The sequence below is a fragment of the Phallusia mammillata genome, chromosome 6, assembly GCF_965637545.1.
Source record: "Phallusia mammillata chromosome 6, kaPhaMamm4.hap1.1, whole genome shotgun sequence".
NCBI classification, from domain to species: domain Eukaryota; kingdom Metazoa; phylum Chordata; class Ascidiacea; order Phlebobranchia; family Ascidiidae; genus Phallusia; species Phallusia mammillata.
In genome coordinates, this window is record NC_137257.1 from 13817215 (window position 1) to 13832917 (window position 15703).

At 39.4% G+C, this 15703-nt stretch overlaps 1 protein-coding gene, 1 non-coding gene and 1 pseudogene across 2 annotated transcripts; 1 reads left to right on the plus strand and 2 right to left on the minus strand.

Annotated features, from left to right (window-relative positions):
* Positions 1–1265: 1265 nt before the first annotated feature.
* LOC145234307 (uncharacterized) lies at positions 1266–2191 on the minus strand. The gene is made up of 2 exons (XM_080099047.1): positions 1789–2191; positions 1266–1654 (listed from the first exon to the last, which is right to left on the minus strand). The coding sequence occupies exons 1-2, from the start codon at positions 2189–2191 to the stop codon at positions 1266–1268; spliced, it is 792 nt and encodes a 263-aa protein (XP_079955173.1).
* Positions 2192–2353: 162 nt separating this feature from the next.
* Positions 2354–4402, minus strand: LOC145234100 (uncharacterized; annotated as a pseudogene).
* Positions 4403–6896: 2494 nt separating this feature from the next.
* Trnas-gga (transfer RNA serine (anticodon GGA)) lies at positions 6897–6970 on the plus strand. Its single transcript has one exon. It is a non-coding gene; the product is annotated as a tRNA-Ser (tRNA).
* Positions 6971–15703: the final 8733 nt, after the last annotated feature.

A 15703-nucleotide genomic window follows, 5' to 3' on the forward strand; every position in this document is an offset into this window, starting at 1 on the left:
CGACTTTGGAATTTATTCAAAGGTATTATAGAATTGCTATGTGATATGCATAATAACCATCAACATAAATTATGACTCTGTTTTGCAGGTACATTGCCATGATAAATGTGCCTGTTACAAAAAGCAACAAGAGACGAAGATTTGCTGGCATTAACCATAAAGTTGAAAACTTGGCAAACTCATAAAATCATAGAGTGTACCAATATTGAGTTGTGTCATTCAAGATAATGGCTTGTTTCTTACTGTAGGGTACAGTTGAACAGTTTTGTGTTTGGGATTTTCATTTTTGGTGTGTTCTTTGTCGTTGTTATTTGGGTGTCAGCAAAATTTTGCTGTGCTTTTAAATAGTAAAATTCAGGGTTGGGGAACGAGTCTTATCATTCGAGTCTCAAGTCAAGTCAAGTCACTGGGGGTTCGAGTCTCAAGTCAAGTCGAGTCAGTAGGGGTTCGAGTGTCAAGTCGAGTCAGTAGAGGTTCGAGTCTCAAGTCAAGTCAAGTCAGTAGAGGTTCGAGTCTTACTTCAAGTCAACCGGGTTCGATACAAGTTTCGATTGAGTTCGTAGTTCAAACTTTTTTTATTTTTGCTGTCAACTTAAATGATACACGTTCATAGAAACATACTCATTGTGATTGAACCATGTCGAAAAACGTTATTTCAACCCAACATTTCCATTTTTATTGCATGTGTTGAAATGTTGCCACTACATGCGTGTAATCATTAAACAGCACACTTACATCGTTATGTCAAATAATTTAAACGCTTGCGAGGTGCAATAGAAGCTTTACGTTATTAGGATCCCAAAACCAGAAAATATTATCGTTTGACAGCCTTATGTCATGTTACAGTGATACAAAATGCAACTTGTGCAAAAGCTAAAAAAACGCTTGAAATTATTATTATGTATTATCAACACATGTTGGGAAACAAATAACGACATCAATAAACGAAACGACCGTTACCCGTTACAGCATAAGTTATTAACTACAAATTTTGGTTGATAAGGTTTGTAGTGTGAGGATAACCATTTGGCAAACGAGAGAGGTATAAACACCAAAAGGAGGGTTAAAATAAAAGTTGCAAACAACACACACTGAACTCTACTGTAACAACATACATTAAATAAACTGCCAAAAACTGTAGCAGCCTAGGATAATGGAACTATTGTGTGGTTGATATTGTCATGTAGCATAGACTAAAGAACAAAAACGGTAATTGTTAATACACATCACACAAAAAAGTACTTGAATGCTACCTTCTTCAATAGTTACAGGTCATAGTTACACTTCAAAAAAACCAATGCTGAAAGCAAACTATCACTTAATCGAGATCTGTTAGGTCTCATCATAATACCCCCTTTGCTGAAAACTCGTTCCACCGGAGCACTTGAGGCTGGAACTGCTAGAACCTCTTTTGCCACTTTGTAAAGAGAACCAAATTTCTCTTTATTATCATTCCAAAACTTCAGACATTTAGGTTGTTCATCTTGTTCAACTGTTTCCAAATAGCGAGATAGTTGGCAAGTGGTTTTCTTAAATTGGCCACTGCTGGTCCGTTTCTTGTAATTGGCAAACAGCTTCATACAGCCTTTTTTTTGTTGGCAGTCTTCGTCTTCTTCACTTGTGTCACTGTGTCGGTCAAGCAGTGACTCAGCATCTTCCAAAATCATGTCCAAAAAATAAAGAATAAATAATGTTAGTGTAACACTACATGAAACGCTGTTCCCACTATAATGACATGTTGTTTCACGTTAGTTTCAAAACAAAGTCAAAAATGAACATATAAAGTACCTTTTATTTTGCACCGCAAAGTTTCTTTCTGAGATTCTGCCAAGTTCAAATCAACCATCCATTGAAAACCAAAACTTGGATCAAGCACAGCAGCCAGGATATATATTGGATCACCAAATGGAAAATGATTTCCAATCTCAATTAAAGTCGGAGAGTCATTACACAAGGTAAGATTAGTGAAAATTCCATGAAATCTTTTCCTGATAGAAGTTTGTAGTTCAGTGATCATCACTTTTAAATGTTTAGATTTGTTAGAATATTGATCTAAGTGTCTGTGAAGGGCCAGTATTGTTGGAACAACCAGACTTATGGTTGGGATTAATTCTCCTTGAGTGAGGTCTGTAGCTTCTGCAAACGGTTGCAAAATGTCAACCATTTCTTTAAGTTGTGTCCATTCTCTCATAGTAAAGATTGCTTCAACATGTTTACACTCTTCGCATATGTTGACCAGCTTTTGATGGTCTAAACCAATTATACTTTGAATCTGGTGAAAGGTTGAGTTCCAACGAGTTTGATTTGATTGTGGTATACTGCGATTTGGCCCAAAAACTTTTTCAAATTCTTCTATGAATGTGCAACTTGTGTGAGCCAATGTTGATATTCTTGATGCTTTGGACAACGCTGGTCTGATTCCTGCCAAATAAAGATGTTTTCAATAAAACTACCCAAATTGTAACAAGCTAAAATCAAACTACATTGCTTTAAATAGAAACAATATATTCTATTTTATCAGTACTGAGCAAAGAAAACTAAAAAAGACTATTTGCCTTTACTGTGCTTCAATCCATCACCAACACTAAGTTGCAGTGTGTGGGCAAAACATGCAAGTCTGGCCTTTCGTGTAACGTTTGCTGCTTCTGACTCAACCTCTTGTTGATGTTCACCTTATAAATCACACCACAGGCTGTCATCATCTAAAACTAAGCCTTCCTCAGGAAATGATGTGGTATGTGAAGCAGCATCTGCAGACTCTGGAGCTGGAAATGCATTGTAAACGCTTTCTTCATATTGGCTGCATTATCGGTTATAGCATAGTTGATCTTGTGCTTTATCTTGTATTCTGTAACTATGTGTTCAAAAGCAGAAGCAATATGTTCACCACTGTGACTGCCATGAAACCTTTGACATGCCAATGTAAAAGAACATAATCTGACATCGTTTTCAGAATCATCAATGGCATGTGCTGTTACACCTAAGAATGATCTTAAACGCCTATCAGACCAAATGTCAAGAGTAATGTTAACTGCTGCATAGTTGCTAAGACATGTCGTAATCTTTTTCTTCATTTCCTCGGCATTTGATAAAATATTTTTGCGAACAGTTTTACGAGATAAAGGCCTGTAACAGGGATTCGCTACTTTCAGAAACTTTATGAACCCTTTTGATTCAACAATGTGCAACGGCATACTTTCTCCAACTATAAGATCTTGCACTAAAGACTTGTGAATTTTGTTTGCCTGAGCACTGTTATTTGCATATTTGTCCTTGGATACAATGGGAAAAAAGTTCTCCATTTTTTGGTCATCTATGGAATCGGCTACATTTAACTTCATAGTGTTTTTGTCCCTTTGAAACCTGTAAAGAAATATGTCAAACATTGTATGTATAAAAACTCAAAAACAACAGAGATCAACTTACTCAGAGGAATGTTTCTTAAAATGCCTTGAAAAATTTGACGTTGTTCCTGATTTGTCCGCAATTTTAACTTGCACCACTTGCATTTTGCCCAGTGTTTTTCTTCTTTTTTTAAGTAATCAAAGAAACCAAACTTTATTATGGATGGAATGTTTGTCATTTTACTTGCTATCTTAACATAAATAAGGTGACCTAAAGTAAGCTAGAGTAACATTTAACGTGTTAAAATTTGTTTTTGTCCGTGTTTAGCAATTAAAACCACAACGAAGCAGAAATACCCTCATAAAATAACGCACCATGCGCTACATTTACACTACTGTAAATAACAAAACAACAACTGCAACAGGATTTTTAGTTACTGCCAAGTGCCAATCGCCATTCTCTCCGACAACACGCCCAAGCGCCAAACAAAGACAAAAACTTGATCGTTCTTTGTTTTACACGCATCGAAGACTTCGTAACGCATGAGTAAATACGCACAAAATGCGCAAAAATAACCACACATTCTTATCGCGCTGATATTGTTCGATCTAACCCATCGAATGAACTTTTTGCAGATTTAAGAAATTTATTAGGTCTGTATTTTGACGAGTCCAAGTCAAGTCGAGTCTCTTGATGTGACGAGTCCAAGTCGAGTCAAGTCAAGTCTTTAAAAAAGGCGACTCGAGTCTCCCCAACACTGGTAAAATTGAACATATTTACTGCTGCTTTGTATGTCCAGTGATTTTTACTGCTGCATTGTACGCCATTGACTGTCCTTACCAGTATGTCGTTCATTCTGTTTGCCACAGTATGTTGGTAAATAAACAACTATTTATTTCAGCTTGAATTTGTGATGTATTAAAGTTAGAGGAGCACACCAAGACGGCACGTCCAAGGGTGTGCTTGCGGTTCAGTTCTCGCAGTCCGACCCAGACATACAACAACGTACCCAAAATGCGAGAGGACTTGTCATCCTCATACGCACCATGCTAGTGACCCGGGCGGTCAAACGGATTTTATTTTATTTTTGCATCCTTTTATTTACACTGCCTAACTTTTTTTAATGGCTGACTACCTTTAAATAACAACCCTCAACTACCGAGGACTCGCGAGAGTCTTCGGCATTTAGAAGTCTATGTCGTCCTCCTGCAAGAAACTCAATCGAGAATCGAACAGGAGGAGGCATGGACTCGTAAATTGGGCCTTCCAGAGCCTTGTTCCATTCAAATCAAAATAACAAAAGTGTGGCGAGCAATGCAGTCGCAATTTTACTAATTCACCCGTCTCTCTTCTTTGTGTCGCTTCACGGGGATCGGGACGGGAGGATTGTGGTTGCCGATATTAAAATATTTACACAATGCGTACACGTCATAAACGTGTACGCCCCGGAAATAGATATTAAAGCGGCAATTAGAAAATCATTTTTGAAAACTTATATCTAAGGCGATTATTTTTTGACTTGTCAAAAAAAGTCAAAAAATTGTCAAAAACGTTTAGCTAAATTACAAAAACAGGAACAAAAAGACCTGGAACGAAAAGTGACGGAACTGTGGGAAGGCATGGCAGAGAATCCTTCCCTACTCCCCCAATGTCATCCCCCTAAAAAACAATTGGCCACCCTTCTTCGCAATAGGGCGAAGAAGAAAATTACTAGGGACCGACTTTTAAGTTTTGAGCAAGGAGATAGGGGAACTAAAGAATTTTTTCAACGCTTCGCCCAGAATCGTCAAAGGACTTTGATTGAAAGCCTTGTTGACGATTCTGGGCAAGCAAATTCCGACATTCCATTTATTTTGGAAAGAACCGCCAAATTTTATGAACACCTTTTTTCGGCAGGTAATGTTAATGAGCCCATCCAAGAACAATTCTTAAATAATATACATCCCAAATTGAGCGAGAGCGCATGTTTGGAGCTAACCGAAATAATTGGTAAAGGAGAAATTGAACGCGCTCTCGCTACGTTTAAAGCTGGGAAATCTCCCGGAACCGATGGTCTTTCCTTTGAATTTTATAAACTCAATTGGGGAACCATCAGGACAAAATTTACTGAAATTATTAATTGCATTCATAACTTGTTCGTACTGGCTATTGAACCCCTCGCCCAAACGTTCCAGGATGACCCCAGTGTTGAGGGAATCCGCCTATCTAGAAGGCACTTGATTAAGGTTATAACGTTAATACCCTTACCCAACTTCCCGAAATCGATTGGTCTGAATCAAAGTTGGATATTTTAGGTGTCTCGATTGGGCCTTTCAGAAACAATTCAAAACCTGTGGGAAGCGAATACCCATAAATTAAAACAAGAAATTTCGCTCTTAAAGCGTTATCCATCCACATGGAACGCCAAGTCACTTTATCAAAATCTAAATTATTACCCCACCTAGCCTATACCTCAAACCATTATCCCCTCCCTGGCGACATCGGGAAGAAGGTGAACGACATGGTGGAAAAGTACGTGTGCGGGAGTCGGAGAGTTGCCCTTCCGATTGAAACCTTAAGCAAACCCTTTGACAGAGGTGGGTACAATGTGGCAAACATCCCCCTATACTGTGACCTGCTTTATCTTTGTAACATAGAAAATTTTGTAAACACTGCAAAAATACCTTAACAACCACACCCGGTCTTGTCTTGACGGAATACAACATCGGACATCAGCTTTCCAGTTAATTTGGCTTTCGTTTAATAAACAACCCTCCCCATGCAGATGCTCCATCTCCCTACTGTACCCATTCTTTAAAATTAATTGACAGATACAAATTAAATTTAGAAACCCTCCTCAATGGCAAGATTCGTAACCTATATCGTTCCCTCAATTGCTTTCCTAGTGACACCTTCCACCCGTCCCAGGATGACCACTGGAGGAGCATTCACCACCCTATACTTCCTAACAATTTACGAACTTTAAATTACCGTATAAAATGGAACTGCCTTCCCCTCTCTACAAAGTTTTCCAATTTTCTTCTCGACAACGACACATTGTGCCCCTTCTGTCAAAAACGCGCAGAAACATCATGACATCTCTTCTTACAATGCAACTTAATTCAAACGGTCTGGCGCGAGGTGCACCTCATCACTTGTGCCACTGGGTGCACCTCGCTAAACCTTACAATCAACCTGGTTATTAACATGGAAATACCATCGCTCTTAGAGTTCTGGTTCGACCTTTTAATTTACACACTTTCTGTTACAAAACACAGCATTTGGTTACACCGTAACAAAATAAAATACGCCAAAATCGAACCCTGAAGCAACAAGATATTTTCTTCTGTGAAAAAATCATTATTTGCCGACTTTTTTTAAAAAACAAACGCCGTTATACCACCTTTTTACCAGTACTCCAGGGGCTGAGGGAAGCCCTAAAGTAGTCAGCCATTCACTTTTGTTGTTATTATTTATTTGTGTTTCTTTCCGTCTGTGTTTTTTCGATCATTATCATTTACCCACTTTTTCACGTTTGAGAAAAATAAGATTTTCGGCGGATTCTCCACTGAGCCTGCGTAGCTCAGTTGGTAGAGCGCGAGTCCCGGAAAGACTCCTGTCGTGGGTTCGAATCCCACCGCAGGCTAGATTTTTCTAGCCTACGCCTTGCCATATGGTGGTGAATGCTTGGTGACCGGCTGATTCGGTATGGCGCCTTCAATGGGCCTGGCGTACTGTGATTGAGAAAAACAAAGTATAAATATATACCAAATTGAACATAGACAAAAAAAGGAGAACGTCCGACATAAGTGCATCCTCCATGTTGCCTGATATGTTTATTTTTCTATCGTTTTTGACGGTCTTTTCCTTAAATTAATCAATCTCACACCCGTTTTTTTTTGTCCGTTATCAATAAATAAAAAAATGTATATAAATATATTTGATTGCATGCGTACGTCCGATATAAATACGCAACCATTACCATACAACATTCCCCGTGTTGTTTATACAGACTTACGTTGCCATGGTCACGTCACCTCCCCGCTCATCCGCCTGTCTAGATCCCATCCTATATAAATCAGTTTGTTTTACGATCATTTTGGCACTTTTTATTTAGTTTATTGCTAAACACCATATCATGACACTATTTATGTTCTATAATATTTTTTTTTGTTCCCACATAAGTAATATATATATACATAATACAATCAGGGTTAATATTCAAGAGAGACGGAGGTCCTCGTTAAATTTCCCGCAAAGAAAACCCCGGTTTTAAGTTACAAGTGGATAGAGAAGGTGAAATTCCCACTACAATCTATTGAAGGAATTGTGGAGAGGTCTCTAGAAGAGGAGCCCTGACCGTGAAGCCGGGGTGGAATAAAGTTGTGGGCGGAGGCTCGGCAAGGCCCACCACAGCCTTTTTAAGAGACATGGAGGTCCTCGGTAAATTTCTTGAAAAGAAAACCCGGGTTTTAATTTACAAGTGGATAGAGAAGGTGAAATTCCCACTACACTCTATTTAAGGAATTGTGGAGAGGTTCAACGGCCTCACCGGCATAACCTGCACTTCCAAAGAAAATGCAAAGGTGCTAGCGGAACGTCTAAGTTCTTTGAAAGAAGTGGAATACGCCAAACTTCATCATCCCAACGATGGCACGGAGAAGTACTAAAGTACTACAAATTGCGAGATCCGCAGTACAAAAAAATTAATGGAAAAAGAATCTTTGAAGTAAGGACCACCGATCTGGAAGAGAATCCGATCCCAAAAAAACGTCCGAGTTAGCGGACTACGCTTTGTGGTCCATTACGACAATCAGCCAATTCAATGTTTTCTTTGTCGAAACTTCGGCCACAGGGATCGCGACTGCCCACAAGAGAAAATTGAAGTGGAAGATTTCCCCACCTTGTCGATAACTCCAAAGGAAAACAAAGGGAAACACAGCCGTCACGCAACGGTCGTGAACGCCGAGGATAACGCGAAAGCAGTTAAAGCAGCGTATGAAGAGCTAATGTGGGGGGCTGCAATCGCATCCAAATATTTCACTGGATACCAGCGAAGGGGACCCTGCCCGCCCCTCACAGGATTCATCGGATATGCCACCTGATGTTGCCCAGGAGGAGGAGGTCCTTTGCGACTCCTCTTCAATACCGAGCGCTGACACCAGCAAAAACGACTCTATGGAGGAAACTTCGGAGGAGATAGAGGAAACAGCCGAGGAAAACACCTTCACAAAGGTTAGGCGAAAGAAACGAGGGAGGTCTACTCCCTCCCCCAACAAAACAATAACAAAAAAATTCCAAGTGCCCGTGTGGGCGCTTTGCGGGAGAGCCAGGTCCGGCCTTGGAGAAGGTCTGCGAGGGCTGTTCCGCAATCACTTTTGGTTGTGCTTGCGGTTCAGTTCTCGCAGTCCAACCCGGACATACAACAACGTGCCCAAAGTGCGATAGGACATACCATCCTCATACGCACCACGCTAGTGACCCGGGCGGTCAAACGTAATTTATTTTATCTTTGCATCTTTTATTTACACTGCCTAATTTTTTTCATGGCTGACTACCTTAAAATAACAACCCTCAACTGCCGAGGACTCGCGGATGACGCCAGGAGACTGGCCGTCTTCCAGAGTCTTCGGCAGTTGGAAGTCCATGTCGTCCTCCTGCAAGAAACTCACTCGAGAATCGAACAGGAGGCATGGACTCGTCGATTTAGGCTCTCCAGGGCCTTGTTCTATTCAAATCAAAATAACAAAAGTGTGGCGAGCAATGGAGTTGCAATTTTACTAATTCACCCGTCTATCTCCTTTGTGTCGCATCACGGGGTTTGGGACGGGAGGGTTGTGGTTGCCGATATTAAAATATTTCACGTCATAAACGTGTACGCCCCGGAAATAGATATTAAAGCGGCAATTAGAAAATCATTTATTGAAAACTTATATCCTTTCGTCACCTCCAACCACCCAACCATACTTGCTGGCGACTTTAATGGGGTTGAACAACCCGGGTTAGACCGTTTCCCTCCCTCTGAACGTAACAATGCGGCAATGGTTCCTTTGAGGCAACTATGCCATGGCTTTTAAGTTTCCGACGCTTTTCGTTCCTTGTACGGAAACAAGCAAATTTTTACGCGACGACAAGGAAATTCACAATCTCGTTTAGACCGTTTTTGTATGAAAAATACGATTCAACCAATTCGCGAAAAAAAACATTTTTTCTTTTTCTCTTTCGGACCACGACGCGGTGATCCTCACTGTCCAAATTGGGCCTTTGCCCCAGCGAGGATCACCGCCTTGGAAAAGCAATGTCGCCGCGTACGATGAGCTCTCGGACAAATGGCCCCGGTGGTTAACACAGGCGGAACATTTGTTCGAGAACGCTCCTTCCTGGTGGATGCTTATCAAACAAAAAATTAAATCGTTAAACATACAAAATTCGAAACGTTTAGCTAAATTACAAAAACGAAACAAAAAGACCTGGAACGAAAAGTGACGGAACTGTGGGAAGGCATGGCAGAGAATCCTTCCCTACTCCCCCAATACCATACCTTTAAAAAACAATTGGCCACCCTTCTTTGCAATAGGGCGAAGAAGAGAATTACTAGGGAACGACTCCTAAGTTTTGAGCAAGGAGATAAGGGAACTAAAGAATTTTTTCAACGCTTCGCTCTGAATCGCCAAAGGACTTTGATCGAAAGCCTTGTTGACGATTCTGGGCAAGCAAACTCCGACATCTCTTTTATTTTGGATAAAAAACGCTAAATTTTATGAACACCTTTTTTCGGCCAGTACTGTTAATGAGCCCATCCAGGAAGAGTTTTTAAATAATATACACCCTAAATCAGGGGTCTCCAACACGCGGGGCAATTTTCCGTGGCCCGTGGCGTTATTAGCAATTGATAAAGAATATTATTATTTAGTTAAATATGACCAACTTTTTTTGTTTCACTCAACCGTCGAGTGTTCAACAAAGAAAATGTAATGAAACTTTAACTCACACCCATATATCACTACGTTACAAAAATTGAACCTTTGTGATACATAATTATGACGAAATAGTGCGAACTTCTGGTCATCAAGTGTAAACTCAGAAAACCGTTTAGTTCTTGTTTACTGTGTAATTTTATTTTACGGATGAGGAAGGTTTACGCTTATGAAGACCAACCAACATTTTATTATATTGAGTAGGCCGAATGGACTATTTTAGGTGCTCAGGACGGTGATTTTCATAAGAAACAAATTGAACTCGCGGTCAAAGATAAATCCCATGCTAAAGCCAATTAAACGCTCTTGCAAAACTAAATCTTAACCTGCTAAAAGTATTTTTCAGTTTTACCACTGCAGCATTTAAGATTCATTTCACCTGGATATTATTTGCTTGGTAACGCATATCAACGATCTTAAAGCGATTTGTGACAACACAGACAAAACTGAGTTATGAATTATGCGCAAACAATTGCTTTCACTGATGATTGTGGTGAAATAAAAAGCCTTGAACACGCAAGAAAGATTTCAAAGACATAACCTCTTGACGGTCAACGAAAATAGCGCCTTCAATCATTCAAGAACGAAAGACTTTGGTTTGGAAAGAGAAGGCCTAAAGTGTTAATAGAATTGTGTAGCATGCAGTATCAAGATCAAAGCGTTTTAACATCTTAGGGCGCATGTGGCCCGCGGCTTCAAGGCAGTTCAAAAATTGGCTGTGGACAAACTTTCAGTTGGAGACCCCTGCCCTAAATTAAGCGGGATGTTTGGCGTTAACCGAAACAATTCATAAAGAAGAAATTGAACGGGCACTCGCTACGTTTAAAGCTGGGAAATCTCCCGGACCAGATGGTCTCTCCTTTGAATTTTTTAACTCAATTGGGGAACCATTGGGACAAAATTTACTGAAATTACACTGGCCAACACAAGTTTTGGTGTCTTTAATGTTAAAACTGATATTGACTAATTTTGGGGTGCTGATTTCAAAAATCATTACGGTTTTCTTCAATCAGATCAACTTTTTAAGTTATTTACAAAATCAAAATTTATGACCACATTGATTCAATGACTTGAAAATCATGCTTTTATGTGTTTGTTAAAATTTTGTTACATTATACACATTAATTTCCTACAGTCCAGTCAGTTTTATAGCATGAATATGCGTTCTATGCTTATGCTCTGTCTAAAAATGGTTGGTGCAGGCTAGCGGTAACTTTAAACTATAGGTGTTTTATGGAGTGATTTTCAGACTAGTAAAGCAAGGTGGTAAAACTAAAATTAATAGTGGCTAGGTCATCTATGAGGTGTTGCATTAATTACCAAGATGTTTTATGCTACATTACTGCTGAATACCCCTACAACAGGGGTCTCCAACCCGCGGGCCACGTCTGGCCCGCGAGGCAATTTTCCGTGGCCCGCGGCGCGTTATTAGCAAATGAAAAAATATTATTATTTCGTTAAATAGGACCAACTTTTTGTTTTACTCATCCGTCGAGTGTTTAAGTAAGGAAAAGTAATGAAACTTTAACTGGACACACCCATATATCACTATACGTTAAAAAAATGAACCTTTGTGATACATAAATATGATGAAATAATGCGAACTTAGTCTGCTGGTCATCAAGTGTAAATTTAGAAAACCGTTTAGTTCTTGTTTACTGTGTAATTTTATTTTATGGATGAGGAACGTTTATGCCTTTGAAGACCAATCAACATTTTATTAACATTTGAGTAGGCCGCCTAGACTGTTTTAGGTGCTTAGGACGATTTTTATAAGAAACAAATTGAACTCGCGGTCAAAGAAAAATCCAATGCTAAAGCCAATCAAACGCTTTAGCAAAACTAAATCTTAACCTGCTAAAAGTAATTTTCAGTTTTACCACTACAGCTTTTAGGATTCATTTCACCTAATTATTATTTGCTTGGTAACGCATATCAATGATCTAAGAGCGGTTTGTGACATCACAGACAAAACTATAAAATATGAATTATGCGCAAACAATTGCTTTCATTGTTAATTGTGGTGAAATAAAAAGCCTTGAACAAGCAAAAAAGATTTTAAAGACAAAACCTCATAAAGGTCAACGAAAAAAAGCGCCTTCAACCGTTAAAGAGCCCAAGACTTTGGTTTGGAAAGAGCCGGCCTAGAGTGTTAATAGAGTGGTGTTTAGCTTGCATAATTAAGGTCTTTGAAAGCGTTTTGACATATCAGGGCGTATGTGGCCCGCGGCTTTAAGGCAGCTCAAACATTGGCCCAGGACAAACTTTGAGTTGGAGACCCCTGCCCTACAACAACTAAAAAGAACAAAAAAAAAGATCTGTATCAAATGTGCATATCTTGCACACTTCGATGTGGCTTTAGGGGTTTAGGACAAGCAATGGGCTCCACTTACCTAATGTTGACTGGAATATTGCAGTAATGGACAAAAACAGTAGAGAGGGACTGAAATTATTAGAAAGAGTACATAACTAAGTTATAAAGCGGTCTGAAAAATTCGGTACGAAAATGAGTATAAAGCTACACTTCCCTTAAAACGTAGGGGATATAAATGATGAGAATTAAGCTGAAAGGTTCCAACAGGATATCAGTAAAACGAAACGTGTCAGGGAAGAGGGAATAATGTGGTCCTGGCTAACTGCTGTTGGTCAATTAAACGGGACGATATTGCTGCCAGTCAGTTCCGAAAGTTACCAAAGTACATGTGTAGGCCTATACCTAATAACTTTTTTTGTGCGTTGAATTTTGTTTGTTAGGAGTGTCCACCTGTTACATTTAAAATTAAATTCGAAATTTTGTTCTTGCAACAACGTTAATTCCAAATAAAATACTCAAAACCAGTTTCACTACAGTGTATACATATAGATTGTTTTTCAAACGTGGATGTACCATAACAGGAAAACTAGACGTGATACAGATAAACCGATTGCATTTTTGAAATCAGGGCACTAGAATTAGTCAAAATCAGTTAAAACATTACAGACCCCAGAAAAAAAAAATATAAATATTTTTGTTGCCCAGTGTTATTAATTGCATTCATAATGGTCAAATTCCCTCAAATTTTAACGATGGGCTCATTACACTCATCCACAAAAACGACAAGGGGTAAGTAATTTGAGGGTAAGTACAGACCTATCTCCTTGCTCAATTCTGACCTAAAAATATATTCTGAAATCCTTTCCCTTCGCCTCAAGGCCATATTACCGCATGTTGTTCAACCACATCAATTCGCAACACCTGGCAAAAAAATATCGGAAGCCACAACCCTCTTAAGGGACCTCCTGTATGAGGCCCAATACAGAGAGCTTCAATATTATTTGATTTCTTCAGATTTCAAAAAAGCCTTGGACTTCATTGCCCACGCTTGTCTCTGGAAGCTCCTTTTAAAAATGGGCTTCCCTCAACAATATATTGACAATATTAAAAATTAGTACAGGGAGGGCAGCTCGAAGATTTCGTCAACGGCTTTTCCACCAGAAGCGTTCCGATTCTAAACGGTGTTCGTCAGGGCGACCCCCTTAGCCTGTACTTGTTCGTACTGGCTATTGAACCCCTCGCCCAAGCGTTCCAGGATGATCCCAGTGTTGAGGGAATCCGCCTACCTGGAAGGCACTTGATTAAGTGCCCCAGCTATGCGGATGATGTCATATTGACCCTCACCCATTCCCTTTGACCTTTTTTATTTGGCGTCAAGCTTAAAAATTATTCCTGAAAAAACAGAAGGCATTCAGCCAAGCAACCTAAATACCACTACCCAACTCCCCAATATCAATTGGTCTGAATCTAAATGGGATATTTTAGGAATCTCGATCGGCGCTCAAAAAACAATTCAAAACCTGTGAGAAGCAAATACCCATCAATTAAAACAAGAAATCTCGCTCTTAAAGCGTACGCCAAGTCACTTTTATCAAAAGCAAAATGATTACCCCACCTTGCCTATACCGCAAACCTTTATCCCCTCCCTGGCGACATCGCGGAGAAGGTGAACGACATGGTGGAAAAGTACGTGTGCGGGAGTCGGAGAGTTGCCCTCCCGATTGAAACGATAAGCAAACCATAATGTGGCAAACATCCCCCTATACTGTGACCTGCTTTACCTTTGTAACATATATAAATATTGTAAACATCGAGAAAATAATTTAACAATCACACCCGGTCTTGCCTTGACGGAATACAACATCGGGCATCAGCTCTCCCGCCAATTTGGCTTTCGTTCGATAAACAGCACTCCCCATGCTGATGTACCATCACCCTTCTATACCCATTCTTCAAAAATTAATTGATAAATACAAATTAAATTTGGAAACCCTCCTCAATGACAAGATTCGTAACCTATAACGTTCCCTCAATTGCTCCCCTAGTGTCACCGCCCACCCGTCCCAGGGCATTCACCGCCTTATAATCCTTAATAATTTAAGAACTTTGAATTACCGCATAACATGGAATTGCCTTTCCCAGTTTTCCGATTTCCTTCTTGACAACGACACATTATGCCCCTTCTGTCAAAAATCCGCCGAAACAACCTGGCATATTTTCCTACGATGCAATTCAAACGTTTTTGCGCGAGGTGCACCAGCTCATCACTCGTGCCACTGGGTGCACCTCGCTAAAATTTACAATCAACCTGGTTATTAACATGGAAATACCATCGCTCCTGGAGTACTGGTCCGACTTTTTAATTTACATACTTTCTGATTCAAAACACAGCATTTGGTTACACCGTAACAAAATAAAATACGACAAAATCGAACCCTGAAGCAACAAGATATTTTCTTCTGATAAAAATCCATTATTCGCCGAATATTTTTTGAAAACAAACGCAGTGACACCAGCTTTTTACGAGTACTCCAGGGGCTGAGGGGGCCCTAAGGTAGTCAGTCATTCACTCGTAATGTTATTATTTAATTCGGTTTCTTTTCGTTTGTGTTGTTTTTTTTTTCAATTATTATTATACACTCATTTTCCAACGTTTGTAATTGATTTCTTTTTCATTATTACAACCGGATGCTGAAAGAAAAGATAAAATATAATAATAAAATAATGTATACACATGTATACCAAATTGATCAGAGAAAAAATGGAAAATTGTTTTCCCATCGTTTTTGACGATCTTTCCCTTCATCAATCTCACACTCGGTTTTTCCTTTGTCCGTCATCAAAAAAGAAAGAAATGTATAGATGTGTAAACAAATGCGCAAATATTATAATCATGCAACATTTCTCATGTTGCTTATTATGTCTATTTTTCTATCTTTTTTCTCAGTCCCTTATTTCTCCTTCACACCCGGTTTTCTTTTGTTCGTCCGATAATAAAAAAAGGAATGCCTACATACTTGTTACTATTATTTCTCGTGCAGTTTCCTTATCACAACTAATACCTTTTCTTGCATATGTATTCGCTTAT